This window comes from Thalia democratica, chromosome 6 (assembly GCF_965202585.1).
Source record: "Thalia democratica chromosome 6, ktThaDemo2.hap1.1, whole genome shotgun sequence".
Taxonomy (NCBI): Eukaryota; Metazoa; Chordata; class Thaliacea; order Salpida; family Salpidae; genus Thalia; species Thalia democratica.
In genome coordinates this window covers 17,353,796-17,375,555 of record NC_139170.1, presented here as the reverse complement: position 1 = coordinate 17,375,555, position 21,760 = coordinate 17,353,796, and the positions used below count along the sequence as shown (strand labels likewise).

At 26.6% G+C, this 21,760-nt stretch overlaps 1 protein-coding gene across 1 annotated transcript in view; it reads right to left on the bottom strand.

Annotated features, from left to right (window-relative positions):
• Window positions 1-21,634, bottom strand: part of LOC145837990 (polyphosphoinositide phosphatase-like) — a 31,520-nt gene extending 9,886 nt beyond the window's left edge. Inside the window, exons 1-8 of the mRNA XM_082945502.1 lie at window positions 21,534-21,634; window positions 18,218-18,316; window positions 10,444-10,564; window positions 10,192-10,342; window positions 7,014-7,154; window positions 1,218-1,278; window positions 1,107-1,134; window positions 1,007-1,043 (exon numbers count right to left, since the gene is read on the bottom strand). Of these exons, the coding sequence (XP_082801628.1) occupies window positions 1,007-1,043; window positions 1,107-1,134; window positions 1,218-1,278; window positions 7,014-7,154; window positions 10,192-10,342; window positions 10,444-10,564; window positions 18,218-18,316; window positions 21,534-21,608 (713 nt within the window). The 5' untranslated portion in view covers window positions 21,609-21,634. The remainder of the gene's footprint in view (window positions 1-1,006; window positions 1,044-1,106; window positions 1,135-1,217; window positions 1,279-7,013; window positions 7,155-10,191; window positions 10,343-10,443; window positions 10,565-18,217; window positions 18,317-21,533) is intronic.
• Between the last annotated feature and the right edge of the window lie 126 nt (window positions 21,635-21,760).

The window sequence follows — 21,760 nt, the reverse complement described above, 5'->3', positions numbered from 1 at the left end:
CTTGGAAATTGTTAGTCAAAACTTTGGCCCAACGCACCCGTACCATAAAATTTTTAACAGAAAACTGTTAAAAATTTTGCCGTCGTGCATGCGAAACATGAAGAGCTAGATAATGTCTCATATTCGTAATTGTTTAAAGATAAGGCAGAGGAACGAAAGCAATGCAACTGCAGAAATAAATGCATGGTGGATGGCAACTGTTTATTAACAAATGTTTTTATATAGAGCGACGGTAATAACATAAGAGAAAAGTAGGTAGTATGTTGGCTCATCAGGTTTATCGTTTAAACGTAGGTAAACGCTGCATAAATGTTCTGTTAACATCAGTAAATACAGACTAAAAACTACGCTTTCGAAATACATTTGGGATTTGAAAAATAAAAATAAAGATTTTAGCATTTAGTGGGAAATTTTAGCACGAACAAATAACAAATTCAACATGGCAGAACTCTCTGCAATATGGAAAAACATGAGATCTCAAAATTAAACTGAAATCCAGCTTTAAATAAACGAAATGAACTTTTTAGCAATTGTAAACATTTTTCAAGCTTTTATTTTAAATAATTTAGAACCGTTATGTAAACTTAGAGTGTCTTATATTTTATTATGGTTTATATAGTGATGTAACAATCCTTAAAGTTTTTGATTAATCTAATGTACATTTTGATTTATGTTTTAAGATATTATTATAAGAAAGAAACTGAAGAGCTGTTTTGTCTGACAGAATAGTGAAACAATTGTGTTTGTAAAACCTAATGTTTTATTAATATACAGAAAATCAGATCCATATGCTTGACAAATGAACAGTTCAGAATTATTTAATACAGTTTAAACGTTAAAAATATGGTAATTCTACTATTAAATGGAAATTTCTAATACTAAATGTTAATGTTGTCTTTTTTTAGGCATTACAACAAACCAGTGATTTAGAAGTTATTTTTACTGTTATTATGTTTATAAAATTTAACTGTATCGAAAAAGTAAAGTAATTAAAATTTGTTCATACCTTTTTCTACCAATTCCACAAACGCTACAGCTTTCTCCTAAATTCAAAATATATTGTTTATTTTTAAATCTATACAGTTTATCTAATCTTGGTAACTTACCATTTGGGTCTCTCCATGTTTTTTTCAGCTAAAAATTGTTATTTTACACACCAGATATTATATAAAAAAAGAATAGGGAAAATAAAAATTGATATATGAAGTATAACTAACTTCTGTGTTACTTAGCAGTCCAGGCATACCATTATCAACTTTACTTTCCGTAGTTTTGCTTCTAAGTTTTTTTACATACTTACTTCAAATAAGTTTTAAAAATCTACTAATTTTGAGAAGTACAACACACTAAGTTTTTAACTTAAGTTTAAGTATATAGTTTATTTTTTCAAAATTTTAATCAATAACTTAAGTTCCGGTCAAAGACCTTGTCAGTACTTACATTAAAACCTAGAAATATATGCTTAACAACCATAAAAAATAGTATATTTTTTCTTTCAAGACTTTATTATGCATTAAATTTTATTTGAAATACAATACAAATCGGTAAAATGTTATTAAGTTTCTGCTTAGTAATTAATAGCCGAAAAGGATTTAAAAGGAATAATGTTAGTAAAAATACCTAGATATAGGCTATTTTTTAATCTTGTTAGCCCTTAATTTTTTTTATAATGACAGTTGTTAGTAGTATAAGAGCTATAAGTTTAAATATATTCTAGTGTGTTTAATTTGAATTATGGCGTAGCTATCAAAAAATTTTTAAATAAATGTTTGAAATAACTATGAAAACTTGAAATTTTGCTTGAATGATTTTAGCTAGTTTCTTTTTTAATTTTTTAGTTTGCTGAAAATAGTTACTACATAAAAACTTTTTTAAGACATATAAAAAACCAATACTACAGAAAACTTAAGAACTAAGTTTTGAAGTGTAGTTTTTTGAAGTGGGGGCAGAAATAGAAGAGTTTGTATCATTTCTTTAGGTTACCTCTTATGTCCTCTTTGGCAATTGCCTTTTTAAGGACACAATATTGTGCAAATTTTTGGCTTCACCATTATGATGGATTTTTTCTCAGTCTATTTTAAAGTTAATATAGTTATTTTTAAGTTTTCAGATGTATTTCAATAGTTCTGTGGCGTTTTCCTTGTAACTTTAAAAATAAATGGCTGTACCATCTTTTTTTTAATGTGCCACCCGTTAAGCCCAATTTTTTTTTAATTCCCTTGCCGAGCTTATTGCCGCTTTGTATAAGACATTTTTGACTGGGCATTTGTTATGGAGGGGACATTCATTTTTTGCTTGGGAGTTGCAAAGCGTTTCGTTTTCTTTATTGCTTTTAGATTTTAAGTATTTTGGTTATATTTTTGAATTAACTTATTAATGTTGCTCATGCAGCTTTATAATATTTTACAACTATTTCTATTTATTATTATGTTTAGTTTGTGACCTTCTTTTAAGTTTTTATCTATTAGTTGCAAAAAAGCTTTATATATTTGGGTTCTTACCGACTGGCAGTAGGGTGGGTCGAAATAGATCGTATTTCTGTTCGTGCTTTTTTTTTTTGTTTTGATTGTTTTGGTCATTTGAGTAATTATAAGCTAATGTTTGAAATTAAAGTTAATTATTGCATTTTGGTATCCAGTTATGGATTATTTGAAAACTTCTTGGTTTTTTTATAGTCTGTTGTGTCTTTTTTTGTTCATTTTCGGGTGTTCTTTTTGATAATTGACGGATGGTTCGAATAATTGTTAATATACTCAACGCTGAAGTTTTATTTATTTTTATTTTTTGTAAGGTTTGAATAGAGGAAACAGCACAGCCATATCAAATACATCTGGAAACTTAAAAATAACAATATTAAGTTTAAAATAGACTGGGAAATAATCGATCATATTAGTAAAGCCAAAAACCAGCACAATATTTGTAGTACTTGTATACTTATAAAAGTCGCGATTGCCAAGCCAACAGAAGGGATAATCTAAAGAAACGATACGAACTATTCTATTTCTGCCCCCACTTCACTAAAACTACACTACAAAATGTAATTCTTAAGTTGTCCGTAATGTTGGTTCTATGTATGTTCTTAAAAAGTTTTTATGTAGCTACTATTAAGAGCAAACTAAAAAAGTTGAAATAAAAATAACTAAAATCATTCAAGCTAAATTTCAAATTTTTATAGTTACAGTGCTTCCTCGCTAATCCGGTCCTCGCTAATCCGGTCCTCGCTAATCCGGTTCCTCGCTAATCCGGCCGGTTTTAGTCGAGAAATCGACTTACAGTAGACTACCGCTTAAGTACGCGAATTGAACCCGACCAAAAAGTGCGTACTTAGCACGGGTAGTGCGTACTTTTTGACGACATAGTATAATATGAAATTTAGTTGTTTGTTATCTTTCTTACAACTAGCCACCAAATAAACAAGTCTTTTTATTTAAAATAACATTTAATACATAATTCTAATCTGCACATTTTTTAATAGATTTTAAAATTGTTTATTATTTCTATAAAAAGTTTCTACATAATTAATACATACATTTAATATAGAAAGTCAATGTCAGTCAACGATATAAAAAAGGTTATTATGCCATATTTTCCATATTTTGTTTTGTTAGAGGGAAAGTACCAAACTACATTGTGTTTACCAAACATTTTCAAAACATCAATGTGTGTACATTTAAATTAATTTATGACTTAACTATGTTGTATTTGTAGATTTTTTTTTAACTTTGTCATCAGATTTATTTATTTTATAGCATTACAGCTCAAATATCATTATTCTTTTCACTTTTCTGCAATCACTACATAAGTATTTAGTTTATTAACATTTAATAGCAGGACTGTCACAATCTCAGGCCACTTAGACTACTCAGGATCACTCACCCTAGTTTAAAAGTTGTAAAAGTCTCAGGCTAACTCAGCAGGTCGGCCATTCTACCTGGAAACATAAAATAATCTGGAAAAACTTGATGATTGAAAATTTAGGCAAAAAAACTGGATAAGTGCGTACTTAAGGCGGGGTGCGTACCAAAAAAAGTGCGTACTTAAGCGGTAGTCTACTGTATTTACTTTAGCGTTTTTAGCGTTTAATTTCATTTTACTTCGAAAAAGTATTCAATTTACGTTTTATAAGTATGCAAACAATATATTGTTACGTCATAATAAAGTATCAATTGTTTAATCTTAAGTTTTTTTCATACTTTTCCCGCTCAGTTGTAACAAACTTGTTTACAGTAACCTCTCACATCTTTACGCACTCGTGACGTTACGCACTCTCGTTTAGTTACGCATTTTAGAATTCTAAAAAATTCAAAAAATAAAATGTTTTTTTTTTAATATTGCACAAAATATGTTAATTGTATAATTTTTATTTAAATTATGCTTTTAAATGCTAACTCACTTCTCTATATCTTTAGACTTTGTAAATTCATATTTCTTGACTTATTTATAAACATTTAGTAAATATATCTTTAATACAATGCAAGAAAAGTTTATCCTTATGTGGGCAAAGGTAAAATTAAAAAAAGTTCTAGTAACATAAACAATTTTTATTAAATATTTTTCTTATATTTTATATATTTTTGTTGAAAAGAAGAAATCCATTACAGCACCAAATGCATATTTTTATAAAAGACTACAGAAACAATTTTTAATATAGACATCACACCATTTCTTAGTTGTAAACAAATACTTAATTATGAATTTGCTAAGTAGAATAGAATATAAATGTTATGTATCAAATAAGTCACATATAAACAAAGATAAAGCAAACTTTTACTTATTATTAAAACTAGTAAAATTTTTCTACAAGTATTACTATTTTACATAAATTTAAAACCTTTTTCTTTTAATATATGTATAGTTTTATCTTTTGTTTTCATATTTATAAATAAAGCAAACAAATTGTTAAAAGTGAAAAAGTCCCCAGTCTGCTTTTAACTAGAAGTAATATCAAAAAACAGTCATTATAGTAAGATTTTTGGTACCTCTCGTATCTTTACGATCTCTCATATCTTTACGCACTTTTTCTGTGGACACAATGTGCGTAAATAAGCGAGAGGTTACTGTATTATTCATTTGCAATTTTTCTGTCTTTGCTAAGCAAATTACACTTTAATATACTACAATCAACATATCTGGATAAAAAATGGGAAAGACAGCAAAAAAACGAAAACGCGTTCAACTAACAATTGAAAACAAGTTAAAAGTTTGCTAAAAGTTTGTTCATGACAAAAGTTGTCGACACCGTTTCATCTGCTTCGGGTATGGTAAAGCCTTCTTCCATTAGAAACTCATGGAAGAAATTAATCCCATTACAGCAAAGCTCTTCCATGCAAAGCATAGACCCTTCAGAAAAAACTTAAGACAACGAGTTTGTACAGCAATTTGCGAGATTATATATCACATTTACAGAAGATTATATTCAAAGATGGATGAGTTGCGATGGTCCTGGATATGAGCATATGGACGAGCAAGGAATTGTTGAACTGGTTACTGGGGATAACGAAAAGGAGGCTGTTGAAGTTGTTAAAGATGAAATTTGTGTTTCCTAGCCTTCTAAGTGTTTATTTTCTCATGCTGAAGCCATGCAGAAAATGGACGATTACTTAGCTTACTATCGTTGCCAACCAGAAGCCACACCTGAAGATGTGTCAAAACTCATCCAATTTCGTGAGTTTTCTGCTAATAAAACGAAAAAGCACTGTAAAACAATCTTCCATTCTTTCTTTTTTCAAAAAAAAATCTTAATTTAGTTTAAGTGTTAACAGTGTATTTTTTTTCCATTAATTTTAAACTTATAAAATTTAGTTTCGTTTAGTTTTGTCTTTTTTAATTCTTTTTTCTTTGAATAAAGTAAAATTGATTAAATTAACAGAAATTTTATAGTACGTTTTGTTATATACATTCATAATATAACTAAGGTAGATAATTTGTAAAAAAAGCGATATTTTGTTCTTATCCGGCCAAAGGCAAATCCGGCCGTATTTTCAAAAAAATCTTGCCCAACTTGGCCGGATTAGCGAGGAAGCACTGTATTACAATTATTTTTTTTAACTTTTGAGGCTATGTCATAATTTAAATTAACCACATTAGAATATATCTTAACTTATAAATCTTGTACTACTAACAACTATAATTTTTTTAAACAATGCTGATTTTTAAAAGCTAACAAGATGAAAAAATAAGCCTAAATTTAGGTTTTTATTATTTTTGACTTTATTTATATCTTTTTCGAATAACAATTACTAAACAGAAACTTAACAGTATTTTACCATACATTCAACTTTAAGATTAAAATTTGATTTGTTTTGTTCTTTATGAACAGATTTGTTTATGTTTAATGTTTTAGTTTTGTTTACATACTATTTTCCATGACTGTTAAACACATCTTTCTAAATTTTAATGTAAGTACTTACGAGGTCTATGACCAAAATTTAGTTTACTGATTTAAGTTTTAGAAGAACAAATTATATTAATTTCTCCTCTTGAAGTAGAGATCTTAAAAAAATCAAAACATATAATAAATTTAAGTACGTTAGAACACCACTTAATTGGGCTTTATAACACGCTACTTCTATATGATTAGTTGTATTTGATAAGAAATCACAGATAGTTTTTGTTAAGTTGAAAATATGAATATAAATTATCAGTAAGAATTCATTACTTTAATCAAAAATAGAATTAAAAAACAAAATAACTGGAACTTTTTTATAAATATATCTAAATCACTATAGATTAAAAAAATATCTCGTCTAACATATTCAATAAATATTAATTAGGATTCAACTTAATTTATAAATCTAGATTATCTGAATTTCATTCAACTAGCTCTTTTTACTTCGTTTCAAAAATAATTATTAAATGTATTTAAACAAAATGTTTAGTAAATGTACAACTTTAGAACTTTACTTTACTAGTAAACAGAAATAGCTTCAATATCTTTTTAAATTAACATTTTTTAGTATTTGTAACAATAATGTTTTTTTACGGCTTTAAATGTTAAATATGTTAAAACTTACTCAAACTTGACATTTTCACTTAAAATGTGTTCTGTTTTTTTCAGCTTTATTATGTTGTGTTGTAAAGTATTACTCAAATCGTAACTATAACTGAAGTAGAAGTTACTACTTAAGTCTACTGATTGGAACAACTTTAAATACCTGCAAAAAATATTGTCTAGTTTAAGGGCATATGAGGTTTAACTTGTTTTTACAAGTTAATCATATTTTAACTGGAGTTAATTAAAGCCTTTAAAGACACTAACAAAATTCAAATCAATTTTTGAGATACAAGGGATTTCAGTCAGGGAGTTCAACAAGTTTCTTTTGAAACATAATAATGTAGAACGCTAAAAAAGAATACTTCAATGGAAATATTTTTTAAACTTTTTCATTTAGTCTGTTATTTACCCAAAATAAAAGAATAAAGTCTTAGTTTATTCACTTTTTCTTTAACAAAAACTTTCAGTTTGTCAATCCTTTTAAACTCGTTAAGAAATGTTTTTTTAATAATTTGAGGTCTGTAACTTAAAACATAAATAAATAGAAAAAAAAAACTTTTAATAAAATTAATAGTCAAAAACTTGTAGTCCATTTGCAGTATTGAAAAATTTTTATAAAAATGATAATGCCACAATAGTAAATTATATTTTTGAATTCGCTAAAACCTGGCTTAAGCATTAAATTTATATATAGGAGCCAATGTTAATTTTTTTAAACAAAGGTCGTTATCCCCTATGCCCTCAATTATATCTTCATAGTATTAGTAGTAACCAAGTTTAAAATACTAAATTAATTTTTTTTTCAACAAATAAGGAGGTAAAACTTAAAAAATATTAGTTAACATACATACTTAAAAACTTAGCTTAAGTATAATTCTAATTGACAAACAAAATTTTCTATAAAAAAAATTACCATCAGTTTGAAAATATCAATATTACTCCTACATAAATATATTGTTTTTTGTGTAAGCTTAAAAAATAGATACAAGTCTACGTATATCAGCAATAAACTAAGTAAATATTTTTGTTTAAGAACATAAAAGTTTTAGTCTTTTTTATTTAAGTAGTACTTACAAATGAAAATATCTTTGATTACTATTTAGAAGGAAAAAACAATATATATTTTTAGAAATTAATAACAAGATAAGTCACATAAAAAAAAACAACTGCAACAGCTACAATAAATTTGTTGACAAAAAGGAAAACTTATATGAAATCAGAAAAGGTTAACCAATTTTTTATCAGAAAAACTCATACATTGTATTATGTATATTAAAATTCTGTTTTCATAAACCAAGTATTCAAAAACATATATTTAAGCGTTTGTTAACAAAAGATCCTAGCGAAACAAGTTCACTGGAATATATAACATTAACAAATTATACAGTATCCTTTCTTTATTACACTAACACATGTTTCTGTGTGTTAACGGATAATTTTAGTGTAATATAATAAATAATAAACTTCACACGACTAACAACAACAGCATCCGAGACAACCTACGACCGGTTTCGTCTATTATTAGGACTTACCAAGAGGACTTAAGTACAAAGTACTTAAGCGACCGTTTGTGAGTAAAGTTGATAAATTTAATTCAGCTAAAACATTCACAGTCCAGCGTCTCAGACATTGTCAGCTTATTGTGAGATTATAGTTTGTGCTTGTTTGATCAGTTTTAACCAATATCTATTTCAGCCATCATCAACAAAGTAGAGATGTAATAAAGTACTAATATAGTTGTAATAAAAGTAAAGTACAAGATATATTAATATTTTATAATATATATAGTAATAGCTATAAATGTAAAGTACAGTGCTTATTCACTTATCCGGACAAGTTGGGCAAGATTTTTCTGTGAACATGTCCGGATAATCAAAATTCGGGATAAGTACAAAAAATCAATATTTTCATATAATAATATGATTTTGAACAATGTTTGCTAAAAATGACCTAGAATGTTCACCGTAAATGAAAGGTGTTATTCAGAGGCATTTTCTAAGAGTACTTGATCAATTATTAGATTAACTTTCTCACGTTCCTGACAAAGCCAGATATGAAGGGCGCTGTCCAACTTTTCCAACCAGCCTCCCTCTACTTTTTTGTTTGTTTTTGTGGCTTTAATTAATCCTAGCTCCTCTTTTTCTGCTTTAAACTTTTCTAAATTTCGTATAAAGTTGACCTGCCTATGCTGAACTGCTTGATTATCAAAGACTTTGGCTTGTTTTTTACCATTTTACAAACTTCTAGTTTGTTTTTAATGGTTAGTGCAACTCGTTTTCCTTTTTTTAGAACTCTTGTTCATCTCTAAAACCTGGTGTGTTAAGTGTGTCAAACTTATATAACTATAAAAAATATATAGTCATGCATCTCATCTTAAACAAAAAATGTTTGAATTAACAAAATTTGTAATGTTGTTTGAACTAAAAATAAAACATAAAATAACTGTTATACACTCATTTTCTAAAAATTCAGAATTTAATAACCTATAAAAAAACTTTGAAAGTTTAAATTAAGACAAAAGTTATGTTTTAAATTACATTGCTTTAAAAATTTTTAAACTTACTTACTTTACATGCAAAGGTTTTTGATAACTAAACTAGTTATGAACAAAGATGGAATGTAGTTTTTAGTAGTATTATTACATGATAATAATGAACAAAATTGTAGAATTTACAAAATCACTAAAAGTTTTTTTACAGCATAAAAGCTTACATATTTGTATCATACAAAAATGTTAATGTTTAATATTGAATTTTTTTTAATTTTCTTCTGACCGAAACTGTCCGAATAAGTGAATAAGCACTGTACTAAAGTAGTAGTGAAGTAGTGTACAAAGAAAGGATACTGTATAACTTGTTTTCATAAACTATAAATCTTTAGTTATTGTAAAATTATTTATTATATATATACATCAGATTCAAGTGGAAAAGTTTATTTTGTTTGCTTCAGCTGTTTCGAAGGACAATACTGTCGTTCTCTTCAGGCGTCAACAAAATATTGGTAAGCACTTTTTAGGCAAATAACATTGAGTAATGTTGTTGAAGGGGGCCATAGCTTTTTTTTTATTTCTTCAAAGGGGACCATTTGTAAAAAGTTTGGGAAACCCTGGTATAGTGTGCCAAAATAACAGAACATCTAGTTTATATTCATGCGGTTGGTTTTAACAACAAAAAAATAGCTTGTTTTCACAACATTACCTGCTTTCATCTGGGTTATTTGTTGCTACATTTGGTATATAAACCATACTTGTTTCTTCAATTTTGTACAAACTATGCCCACTTATTTGTCCAGTATGCTGTCTTTTTGTTAATAATATTAGGTAATAGCCTTCCAAAAATTTCACAAAACCTGTATTATAAATACATTAACTGATAGAAATTTATAAAGTACACTTCATTGTGTACTGTATGTATTATCATTTTGACATAAAAACATTCACAAAGCCTAACCAACAATTCCAAATGCTTTAATTACATTTGATGCATCAACTGGTTTAACTTTGGTTGAGTTGTTATGTTTCATTACAAGAGTGGCAACTTTTTCAATTATTTCAGTTTCATCATAATCAGTCTAATAAAAGATATTTAACTTTAAAATGTTTCTAAGCCATACTAAGGGCATAGGGGAGTCCACCTTGATTTTTACAAGTTGATCTTATTTTCTAGAGTTGTATTTGAGCTATCAGACATTTAATACGGCTTGAAAAAACTCAAAGTATTTTATAAAAGTCGGTGACCTCAATAGGTTCCTAATGGAAGGCGCAAACTAAAAATGCAAAGCAAGACCATTTCACTAAAAATCTATCTCCTCCTTCATTTTTAAAGCAATCTTCTTTAAATTTTTACAGAAAGTGTATAATAAAATTTAAAAAAGATTGAAAGCAGGAATTTTTTTAATTTTAAAAATTCCAACGTTTGAAGTCTTTTAAACTATAAAAGGAATGTTTCCTGAAAGTTTCAGGTCTATACTTCAAAAAATGAAGGAGAATATAGGTTTTTAGTGATTTTTTTAATTTCCAAGAAAATTGACCTTGAAAAATTTGCAGTCCATACATTTGTATTGGAAACTTTTTATAGAAGTTACAATATCTCAAAAGTTAAATAAGATTTGTTAATTCTATAAAAGCTGGCTTGTAGTTTGTACTTCAAGCTTTCATGTAAGATCCGATGTTATTTTTAGTAAAAAAAAATGTCGGACCCTTCCCCTATGCCCTTAACAACTTGTAAGGATAAAATATACATAATTAAATTTATCAAAAAATATTATAATATAAAATTTTTACACAAAAGACCTTTTCTTAAAATTACTACTAAAATTTCAAACATTAAAATATTAAATGACAAACTATTTAAATACTTACTAAAGGTCAAATCAAGATTAATTAATGAAAGGTAAAAAAATGGGTAAATTAAATAAAACAAAGTTTAGTTATAATCATTGGCACTAATTGTACTTAATATAAAATTAAAAATATGTATAATGTACATTTTATTTATACTTAAGTTTCTCATAACTTGCAAATACCTTTAGAAAAATCAATTTTTACTGTTTAAGTAAGTTGACTGCAATAATTTTACTATAAATAAATAATTTTAATGTATATATATTAAAGATTTTATTAAAAGTTCTGGTCAATAGTGGTCTTGACAAATTGAATTGAAGCTAAATATTTATTTGATTATATAAAAAACAATAGTTTAAACGACTGTTTTGTATATGAGATATAAACCCCCATATTCTCCTCAGTAAGCTAAAGTTTATTACAATGTTAAACAGAAATTTAGAACTTGAAAATTTTTATAATAATTATGGCGTAGTAATAATAGATAGAGTTTATTGTACAGTACGCTGAACTTGTTAATTCATGCGTTTTGGAAAAGGTTATATTAGAAAAATGTTTCAAACTTTTAGAAAAATCTTCTAAACTTTTTGTGTTTGCGGCTTAATTTTTACTTTCAAAGTAAAACAAAGTAAAATTAAGCAGCAAACACGAATAATTTAAAAGATTTTTCAAATAGTTGAAACATTTTAATAATCTAACCTTTTCCAAACTTTCCAAAATGTAAAAAATAATATGTTAAGCGTACTTTTCCAAACTCAGCTTACTGTACTCTATCTATTATTACTACCTCATAATTATTATAAAAAAAAAATAAATTCTAAATTTCTTTTTAATATTGTAATAAACTTTAGCTTACTGAGGAGTATATGGAGTTTTATATCTCGCATACAAAACGGTCGTCTAAACTATTGTTTTTTATATAATCAAATAAAAAAATGAATATATGTATATATATAAAATAAGGTTATTATTTAAACTTGAACACCTTCTACTGAGCCCACTTGAAGGGCTTTTAAATAATTTATTAGAAAAATAAGATTTTAAAAATACTGGTACAAATGTTTCATAAGACTAGACGCCTTAATCATCAGCCAGCTAAATTTAAAATAAAAAGCACTTTGCTTTTATAACTTCAGGGTTGCCACACACTCAGGGAGCTCAGGGAATTTTCAAACTGTAGAAAATCTTAGGGAAACTCAGGGAATCTCAGGGAATTTCAGCATTTTTTTAAAACTCAGGGAAACTCAGGGCAGTTTTGATTTTTTCTCTAAATTTCAGAGAAGTTTTAAGATTTTAGATCTAGAATCTAGATCTAGAATGAGGTTTAGTTAATCCAGTTTCAATATTTTGTTCAAAAGTAGTAATTTTCTTTATTTTAAGTGGTTATTTAGAAATTTTTTAGCCTTGCAGCTAGTTCTTCAATATTCTTAGTATTAACAATGTAGTTTTTTTAAGTTTTAAATTTATATTTATCTTTACTTTAGTTAATTAAAAATAAACAGTTTAGAGAAATGAAAATTGTGGTTAACTAAGTATTGAAAAGTTTTGATAACCTTTTTATTTTTAGTTACTTATGTAGTTTAAAAAACTATGTTGTACTATTAGTTCTAATTTTTTAAATAATAAGTTATTTGTTATTTGTTTACAACTACTTGTTTACAGTAAAAAAAAATTAAAATGAGTATAGATTAGTGTTGTATTACTTTTGTTAAAATAGAGGTTAAATTTTTGTTTATAAACAATAATTTCAAAAGTAGTAGCTGTAATGGTAATTAATTTTTTAGTGTGAATGTTTTAATGTATTTTACAGTTTTTTTTTGCAGATTTAATTTAAAAGCTTTTTTTTAATATTATGAGTAAAGTACAGTTTAAAACAATTTAAAAAAAAGTTGGCTTAACCATGAAGATTTCAAGGATTGGTTACTTGAGGATGCAGACAAAGAAAAATTTAAATGTAAGTGGTGTGGTGATATGATACACCAATGGCTTTATCAAACATGGGTATAAGAGCATAGAAATCGCACAGTATGTCAAAAAAAAACATCTTAAATTGAAAGCCTCTAAGAGTAACAATAATGCAATTACTTCATATTTTGGTGGGGCTAATAGTTTAAGTAGTATATCAACTGCAACTTCTTCGACAGCTGCTGAAATTTATTGGGCTCTCAAGTGTACCAAAGAAAACTGGTCAGGAAACTCTTGCGAAAATAATAACACTTTATTCACTACCATGTTTCCTGATAGTGAAATCGCAAAAAAGTTTTTCATGAGTAGAACCAAATATTCATATATAACAAACTTTGGTATAGCCACTTCTTTTAAAGATGTCTTAAAAAAACAGTTTTGTGCTTATATTTTTATTCAATATCGTTTGATGAGTGTTTCAATAAAGACTTGCAAAAAACTCAATTAGATTTGATTGTACGTTGCATGAAGAAAAAAAAAGTACACTGTCAATACTTAACTTCAGCATTTTTAGGGCATTGTACTGCGGATAAATTAAAAAAAGCCCCAATGACCAAAATTCAAGAGTTAAATCCAAAAATCAAAATTAAACTTTACTCTTATGTAGAAAGTTAACTAACAAGTTTACACAAAGTTGTGCACAAATTTTGTTTTTAAATTTTAATTGGTTTAACCTTTTAAGATTGAATTTTTGAAAACATTTTTTTTCATAAATTTAGTAAGCATTTAATTCAGAAGCATACACATACAACCTTTCTTTTATTATTAAATAAGAAAAATGAGCATGAGGTATCAGTAATTTGTGTTAGAAGAAAAAAAAATAAGGATTTGAAATATACTCAGGGAAACTCAGGGAAATTTAAGGTTACTCAGGGAAATTTCTGGTCACTCAGGGAAGATTTTTTGACTTAAAGAGTGGCAACCCTGTAACTTGTATAACTTTTGCATCAATGTTTAGCAAGATGCTTTTTATTTTGAATCTAGCTGGCTGATGATTAAGGCGTCTAGTCTTATGAAACACGTGTACCAGTATTTTTAAAATCTTATTTTTCTAATAAATTATATATATATATATAAATTTATTTAATTATATAAAAACTATAATTTAAACAGCTGTTTCACACATTGAAATGCAAAATTTCATGTGATCGTCAGTAAATAAATATTAAGCTCCAATTTGATTTGTCGAGCACTATCGATCAGAACTTTGTATAAAACCTTCAATATATATATATATATATATACAGGGTAGCCACTCGTTTTTTTAGAAATTTTTCAAGGTTTTTCAAATTTCTTCCAGGTTTTTAAAAGTACACATTATTGGGTCTATTTTTAGTTTAAAGTAAAATTTAAGGTAAGAAACTATGTTAAAAAGTATAAGAAGACTGAAAAGATACTGTACAGCTACTTAGAATGTGTTTTTTAAGTAAAAAAAATTTTTGTGATGACAAATTTTTTTTATCTATATGATAAACTTTTTGAGTCAAACCGAAATTTTAGTACAGAACATGTTAAAATTCTTAAAAACTCCAGGTTTTTTATTCAAAATTCCAGGTTTTTCTCAAAATTTCTTAAATTCCAGGTTTATCCAGGTTATTTTTACCTAAATTATCAAATTCCAGGTTTTCCCAGGATTCCAGGTAAAGAGACAACACTGTATATATAAAACAAGATTATTATTCAAACTTGAACACCTTCTACTAAGCCCACTTGAAGGGCTTTTAAATAATTTATTGAAATGTACAATTTTAAAAATACTGGTACATATGTTTCATAAGACTAGATGACTTAATCATCAGCCAGTTTGATTTAAAATAAAAAGCACTTTACTAAACATAGATGCAAAAGTTATACAAAAAAAAAACAAAAAACAGTATGACGTAATATTGTGCATTACAAAAATTCAGTATAAAAATCAATATACCATCTAACTAATCAAACAACTAAAATTAACAAAAACAACAGTTAAGTGACTATAAAATGCTTTAAAATTTGTTGTATTTTAAGAGGATCTTTTTCATATGTCGACATAACGATATGAATTCACTCCTCTTATTTAAACAACCTTCGTTTTTTAACGCATACATAACAGCTGTTGATTCTTTTAAGCACAGCCTACAAACAGGGTTGTTACCATCTGCTATTGGCTAATGCTCCCAAGTTAATTTAAAATCAATGTTTTTACTCTTTTGGCCGCAAATTGAAAGCTCAGTTTCATTTTCGTATACACCACCTTTAAAATATTTTTTTATAATTAGCATACAGAAATCTGAACTGAGTGGAGCATAAGCCGATGTAGAACTTCTTTTCAAGGTCAGAGTTCACTGTTAACTGTCTGACCGGCAATTTCCCCCCTTCAAATTACATTTACAGCCACCAGCGCAATTACTGATTTTTGATTAAATTACTTTTGTTTAAAATCCTTTGATTGTGTGACTAAATTAATCTTTCCAAATTCACCATACATGAATAAATTTGCATGTTATGTTTGTTAAAGATCTTTGAAAATGGGTTATTTTTGTTGAAATGATTTTACTAGATTTATAAATTCTCTGCTGATGTTTGGTCATACCTGAATCTGGACTGAGTCGCGCACAAGCCAACGTAGAACCTTGTCTCAACGCCAGAGTTAACTGTGGCCCTGTAAACAATGTTCTCCGAATGGCAATTGCCCACTATCAATTATATTTACAGCTACCAGTGCAACCATATGACATGGACTCCAAATTTCTGAGTTTTGATTTAAAATTACTTGATTGTGTGCCTTAATGATATTCTCTAAATTTGCCTTACACAAATAACTTATTTGCATATTATGTTTGTTGAAAATTTTTGTTAATGGATTTTGTTTATTGAAGTTTTTTTTGACTAGATTTATAAATTTTCTTCCAATATTAGTTTTAAGTGAATTGCTAAAAGGAGTGTTGTACCAGATAACATTTTATTTTATTTTATGTTTTTGATTAGTTTTAGGTTGTTGCTCAGGTTTTTCAAATTTAAGTTTATTATTGTAGCCGCATTTTTCATTATTGTTTTGTATATATCTTTTATCTTTAAAAAAATTTCTTCTTTACTAGTTTGTTTGTTCAAGCGTTGATTAATAATGTTTGTAATTTGTTTTATGATATTTTTAGGATGGCTTGATTGCTTGTTAACATACATAATATTTGTGTTTTGCTCCTTATTAGGCATAAAAGATTTATCATTCAAGTTGAGCTTTACACCTAGGAAGTCAGTTATCACTAGTGGCGATTCCACAGTGACTTTTAACCCCATAAATTTGAAAAAGGCATGAGTTTGTTTTTTTAGCTTCTCAACTTTAAAGCCAGAAGAATTAGGTAATACAGCTAGACCATTGTCTCTGTACAACCCAAAAATATTTAAACCAAAGATATCTTCTAACCAGCCTAACAAGAAAAGTCCTACAAGTTTGCATAGCTCCAAGCACATATAAGATCCCTGCGAAGTTTTAAAAAGAGCACATCCTATAGTTGACGGTAAAATCCCAATATGTAGAATGTGTCTCAAAGAAGTAACAGCCGTTGTATATGCATTAAAAGATAAGATATGCTTAAACAAAAGAAGCAAGAATGTATTGTCCTGTAGACATAAAAAAAATTGCTTTTGAAGTTTAATAAGTTTTAGTTTCACCTTATAATAATTCAAATTTTTATTTAACTTTTTATCTCATTCAATTTTCTGTTCAAATATGTAGTCACTCACTGAAGTTTTATGAATTTTTGCCAGTTTATTGTCGATTGGTAAGTTAATTTTTGCACAAGCCGTTTTGTTTGATTTTTGACAGTTTCAAAATTATGTCATAATCTATTTATGAATTTATTCTTTCAAGAATTTATTTTACAAACTAAGTTTCGGTTAATAACCTTGTCATTGCTTAAATAAATTTTATTCACATAAAATTAGAAATTCTATTTGAATAAGATTTATTTAAGCACTGACGAGGTCTTTGACCAAAACTTAGTTTGTAAAATAAATTCTTAAAAGAATAAATTCATTATTTCTCCTCCAGTAGTTGAGATCTCTCTATTTGTTTTCTTAAACCAAATCATATATTATAATTTATTTATGCTTAAATTTTAAACTTTCATTTGCGTGTTTTGTTCTGTGCTTTATTTTGAACTTGTTTTGCAGCTGAGGAGTGCATAGGCATGAAACTTGAGTTCTGCAAGTTTTTGCATATTGAAAAATTTTTTTTTATAAAATAGCTCTCAAGGTGGGCTCAGTATTGAAAAATCTTATTTACTAAGTTAATCAACTTATTTCTATATATATATATTTATTGGAAAAGTACGACTTAAAATATACTGGTACTATGTTTCATAAAGCCTTAATGTTTTATAAAGCTTTAATAACTAGTCAGTTGCATTTAAGATAAAAAGGACTTTACTAAACACAGATGCAAAAGTTATGCAAAAAAACAAAAAAACAGTATGACGTAATATTGTGCATTACAATAATTCAGTACAAAAATCAATCTTCCATTTAACCAATCAAGCAACTAAAATTCACAAAAACAACAGTTAAATGACTATAAAATTTTATATACTTATGAGTATGTACAATCTTTAATAATTAAACTTTATTAATACAAGGATCAATTATTATTTCAAAAACATTTTAATTTTCAGATAAAACTTATCACTACTAAAATAATTATTTGTTCAGATTTAATAATTTTAGGTATAAAAAATAAACTATACTATTTATACTAATACCTTGTTAAAATTAATCGTTTTATGTAACATTTTTAAACTATTATGACTACATGAAATGCTTTAAGAGCTTTGATGATGTATATAACAAACTACAAATTTTAAAGATTTCTATATTAAATAAGATAGACAAAAACTGACATACAAAAAAGAATGATTATTTTTGAAAAGAAAAAAACTTACATCGTCTTCAAATAAATGTAAATCATTTTGTATAGTTCTGTCAATTTGTATCACTTTAAACCGATTTTCTGCGGTGTTTGACCCAACTAGTATAAGTCTCTGAAGAATAAAATAAACTTTGAACATTTTTTTCATAAAATGACCTTTCTTAAAATAATTTCAATATGAAGTACCACAAATTATTTTATAGTATACAAAAAAAGTACTAGGTATACTATTTCATAAAAAATATTTATTTCTGCAACAACAAAATGCATAGAAGCACTGTGATGATTGTCAATCAAAAAACAATACTAAATAATATGTACAGAACCAATAAAAAGTAGCAAAGACAGCTTTGTCTACGTTTGCTGTGTGAGGTAGTATTGAATCTTAGGAAGGACTATCCTAGATAAAGGCAGTTTAAAAATACCTTAAAGAGCAGATGTACTAGATGCAATCTATAAATTATGAATATTGTTAAAGAGGGTAGAAAAAAAAACTTAAATACTAGAAAAAAAAACAACTAACATCTATATGTCTAGTAGACATTGTCCACTCTTTAATTTTTTTTATTTCTATTACTCTATATTTATTTTTTTTTTGTGCTTTTAAGTTTTTTTGTTGGTTTCATTGTTTATTTCTTATTAGTTTTTAACAAGTATTATTAAGTTTTACTTATCGATATAATACTTTTATTTTAAATGTCGTTGTATTGTTTTGGATATTGCATATAATCAAAAACTAATAATTGACTTTGCAAAACTATTTGTTAATTTTGATATTTAATATTGTATTGCAATTTTATTTTCACTGGTAAGTTCTGAAGAATCTTTACAGGTAAAACATTGTAAACTTCATGACACTATAGTTGACTTAAAAATTAACTACTATGTATAAATAAGTTTACAAAAACTGAACAAAAAAAACTTGAAACAAAATAGATGTACAAGCTTTATTTTATCTTAATTAGTTTCTTTTAGAGGAATTTTAATTAAATAATGTCTAACTCTAACTTTTTTCATAATTGCTCAAGTAAGAAACATTTAGAGTAACAGCTTAAATGAATGACATTATAAGCAATTACATGAGGTAAAACTTTAAGATAAGTTAGTGTTATTTAAAATAGGAGTGCTAGAGCTAAAAACTAGTTTAACTTCAAGAACAAGATTGTTTAAATGTTAATAACTATTTTTTAAATAATAATTTATAAACCAAGTACAAATTATTTTTATATTATTTGTAATTTTGGTCATAATAATGCATTTTTTTATAGTTTGAATATACTATTTACAGCAGGGTTTGTTAAACTAGCGTTCATAATCGCCCCTTCGACACAAATTAAAAAATTAATCGCCCCCTTTTACTAAATATCAACTAATAAATTACTCATTTACTTTTTTTATTCTATAATAATTATTACCAACTGATGGCCAAAATTTCTACTTAAAGGGCAATACTGTCTACTTTAGATTCTACTTTACAGATTGTTCATTTGTTTCTAAATAAATTTAATGAATGGAAACAATCAATTGTTCAAAAATTCACTATCAAGGGTAATATTGTTTTCTTTAAGTAGGCTATTTATGATAAAAAATATGTAGATGTATCAAATCTTGATAAAACTACTAATTAAACTTAAAAAACTAAAATTTCAAAGCCTCTCATAATATAACTACAATTTTTCTTAAATACTTAAAATAAAAAAAGTTGTTCAATTGTATTATCTTTTAGAATAGAATTATAATTTAAAAAACTTGATCAAAGTAAAATTCTTACAAATTGCTTCACATCAACTAGAATTTGTTGTTAAAGACAATTTTTTTAATTTAGTTAGATCTAATAAATGTGCTCAAATCTTAACTGTTTGGCTAATGAATTTTAAAGTATTCAAATTTCAAAATTTTTAAAAATTAAGAAATGACTTTAAATTAAATCAAATTGCATGTCAACTGTACTCCAAGACCATGATGAAACTATCAGAAAGTTTGCTTTAGTATTTAAGAAAATCAGGAACTTGCCATTTCCCACAGTAGACGATTGCAACTTTGTTAGGTTGAAAAAGTAATAAAGGATGTGATGCTTGCTAGTGTTGGAGACATTATCATTAGAACAGCGTTGCCACTTGTTTTTTTAAGATTTTTTCCAGGTTTTCCAAATTTCTTCCAGGTTTTAAAAAATACACATTTTTGGGTCTATTTTTAGTTTTAAGTCAAGTTAAGGTAAGAAATTGTGTTAAATAGTATAAAAACATTAAAATGATACTTAAAATATGTTTTTTAATGAAACAAGTTTTTGATGATGACAAATTTTTATTATTTATATGATAATTTTTTTTAGTCAAGTCAAAATTTTACTACTGAACATGTGAAAATTGTAAAAATTTCAGGTTTTTTTTGAAAATTTCTCAGATTCCAGGTATTTCCAGGTTTTTTTGCCTAAAATTTCAAATTCCAGGTTTTTCCATGCTTCCAGGTAAAGTGGCAACCCTGTTAGAAGAATAGTTCTTAATACAAACAGAAACACTCAGATAATGTCCATTTAACTAATGATTTTTACAAAGTTGCCTATGAATATCTGTCAACTTACTTTAAGTATGACAATGACATTGCATTGTATCTTAGTGATTATTGAACCTACATTCTACAAGGACATAGTAGTACCAATTTACAAAACACATAAAAAACAATTCAAGCCAGATGTCAAGTCTGCAAATTAAATTCACCTTCTCAGCCTCCCATACCAAAAGAAGTATTAAATCTTCCTACTGACCTATTTGAAAAAAAAAAATGCTGATTTTTTTTTTCAGTTTTTCAGTAAAAACATTTTGACTGTATTCGAGTTTTCAGGCTGTTTGGGAATAGACTCAACTGCAAATGAAACCTTTCACAATAACCAAACGCCTGAGATTTTCCCTTTAGGTTTGGAATACCTAACTTTATATCTAGTAATGGTAGACATGAATTAACATCTTGTTCAATCTCAGAGCTTTAAAGAATCAGGATTTTATGCATAGTTTAATTGCTGCATACTATCGTAGATCAATTGGTTAAATAGAATTAGCTTTCAAACGAGCAAAGTATCTACCAAGGTTCATAGAACCTGCTTAAAATATTGGAGAAGTAATGAAAAACAGTAGAGGACAAAGCTTGGTGAAAATTAAATGCTAGAGTCTCTCTAACAAACTTTTTAACTTTCATCAATAAAATTCTTTTTTATCCAACTGTAACCCCACATGTTGAAGATATGTTTTAAGATATACTGATGTAATTATGAGTTTTATTAAAAGATTTATTAAAAAAACATTAAATGCTATTTTTACTAAACTTAAACTAACTGAGTAAGTTTGATAAACTGAAATATTCTGAATCCACTTAATCATAAAGCTTCTTTGACCGTTGTTATAAGACATTTAAACCTTTTGAAAAACCTGTTTTCTTACATAAAAGTAGTTTCAGTTTAGAATATTTATAAATAAAAAAATATATATTGCAATTTTAAAGCATAGATTATTTAAAAAAATAATAATCTAAGTCATAAAAAACTCTTATCTAAAACAAAAGA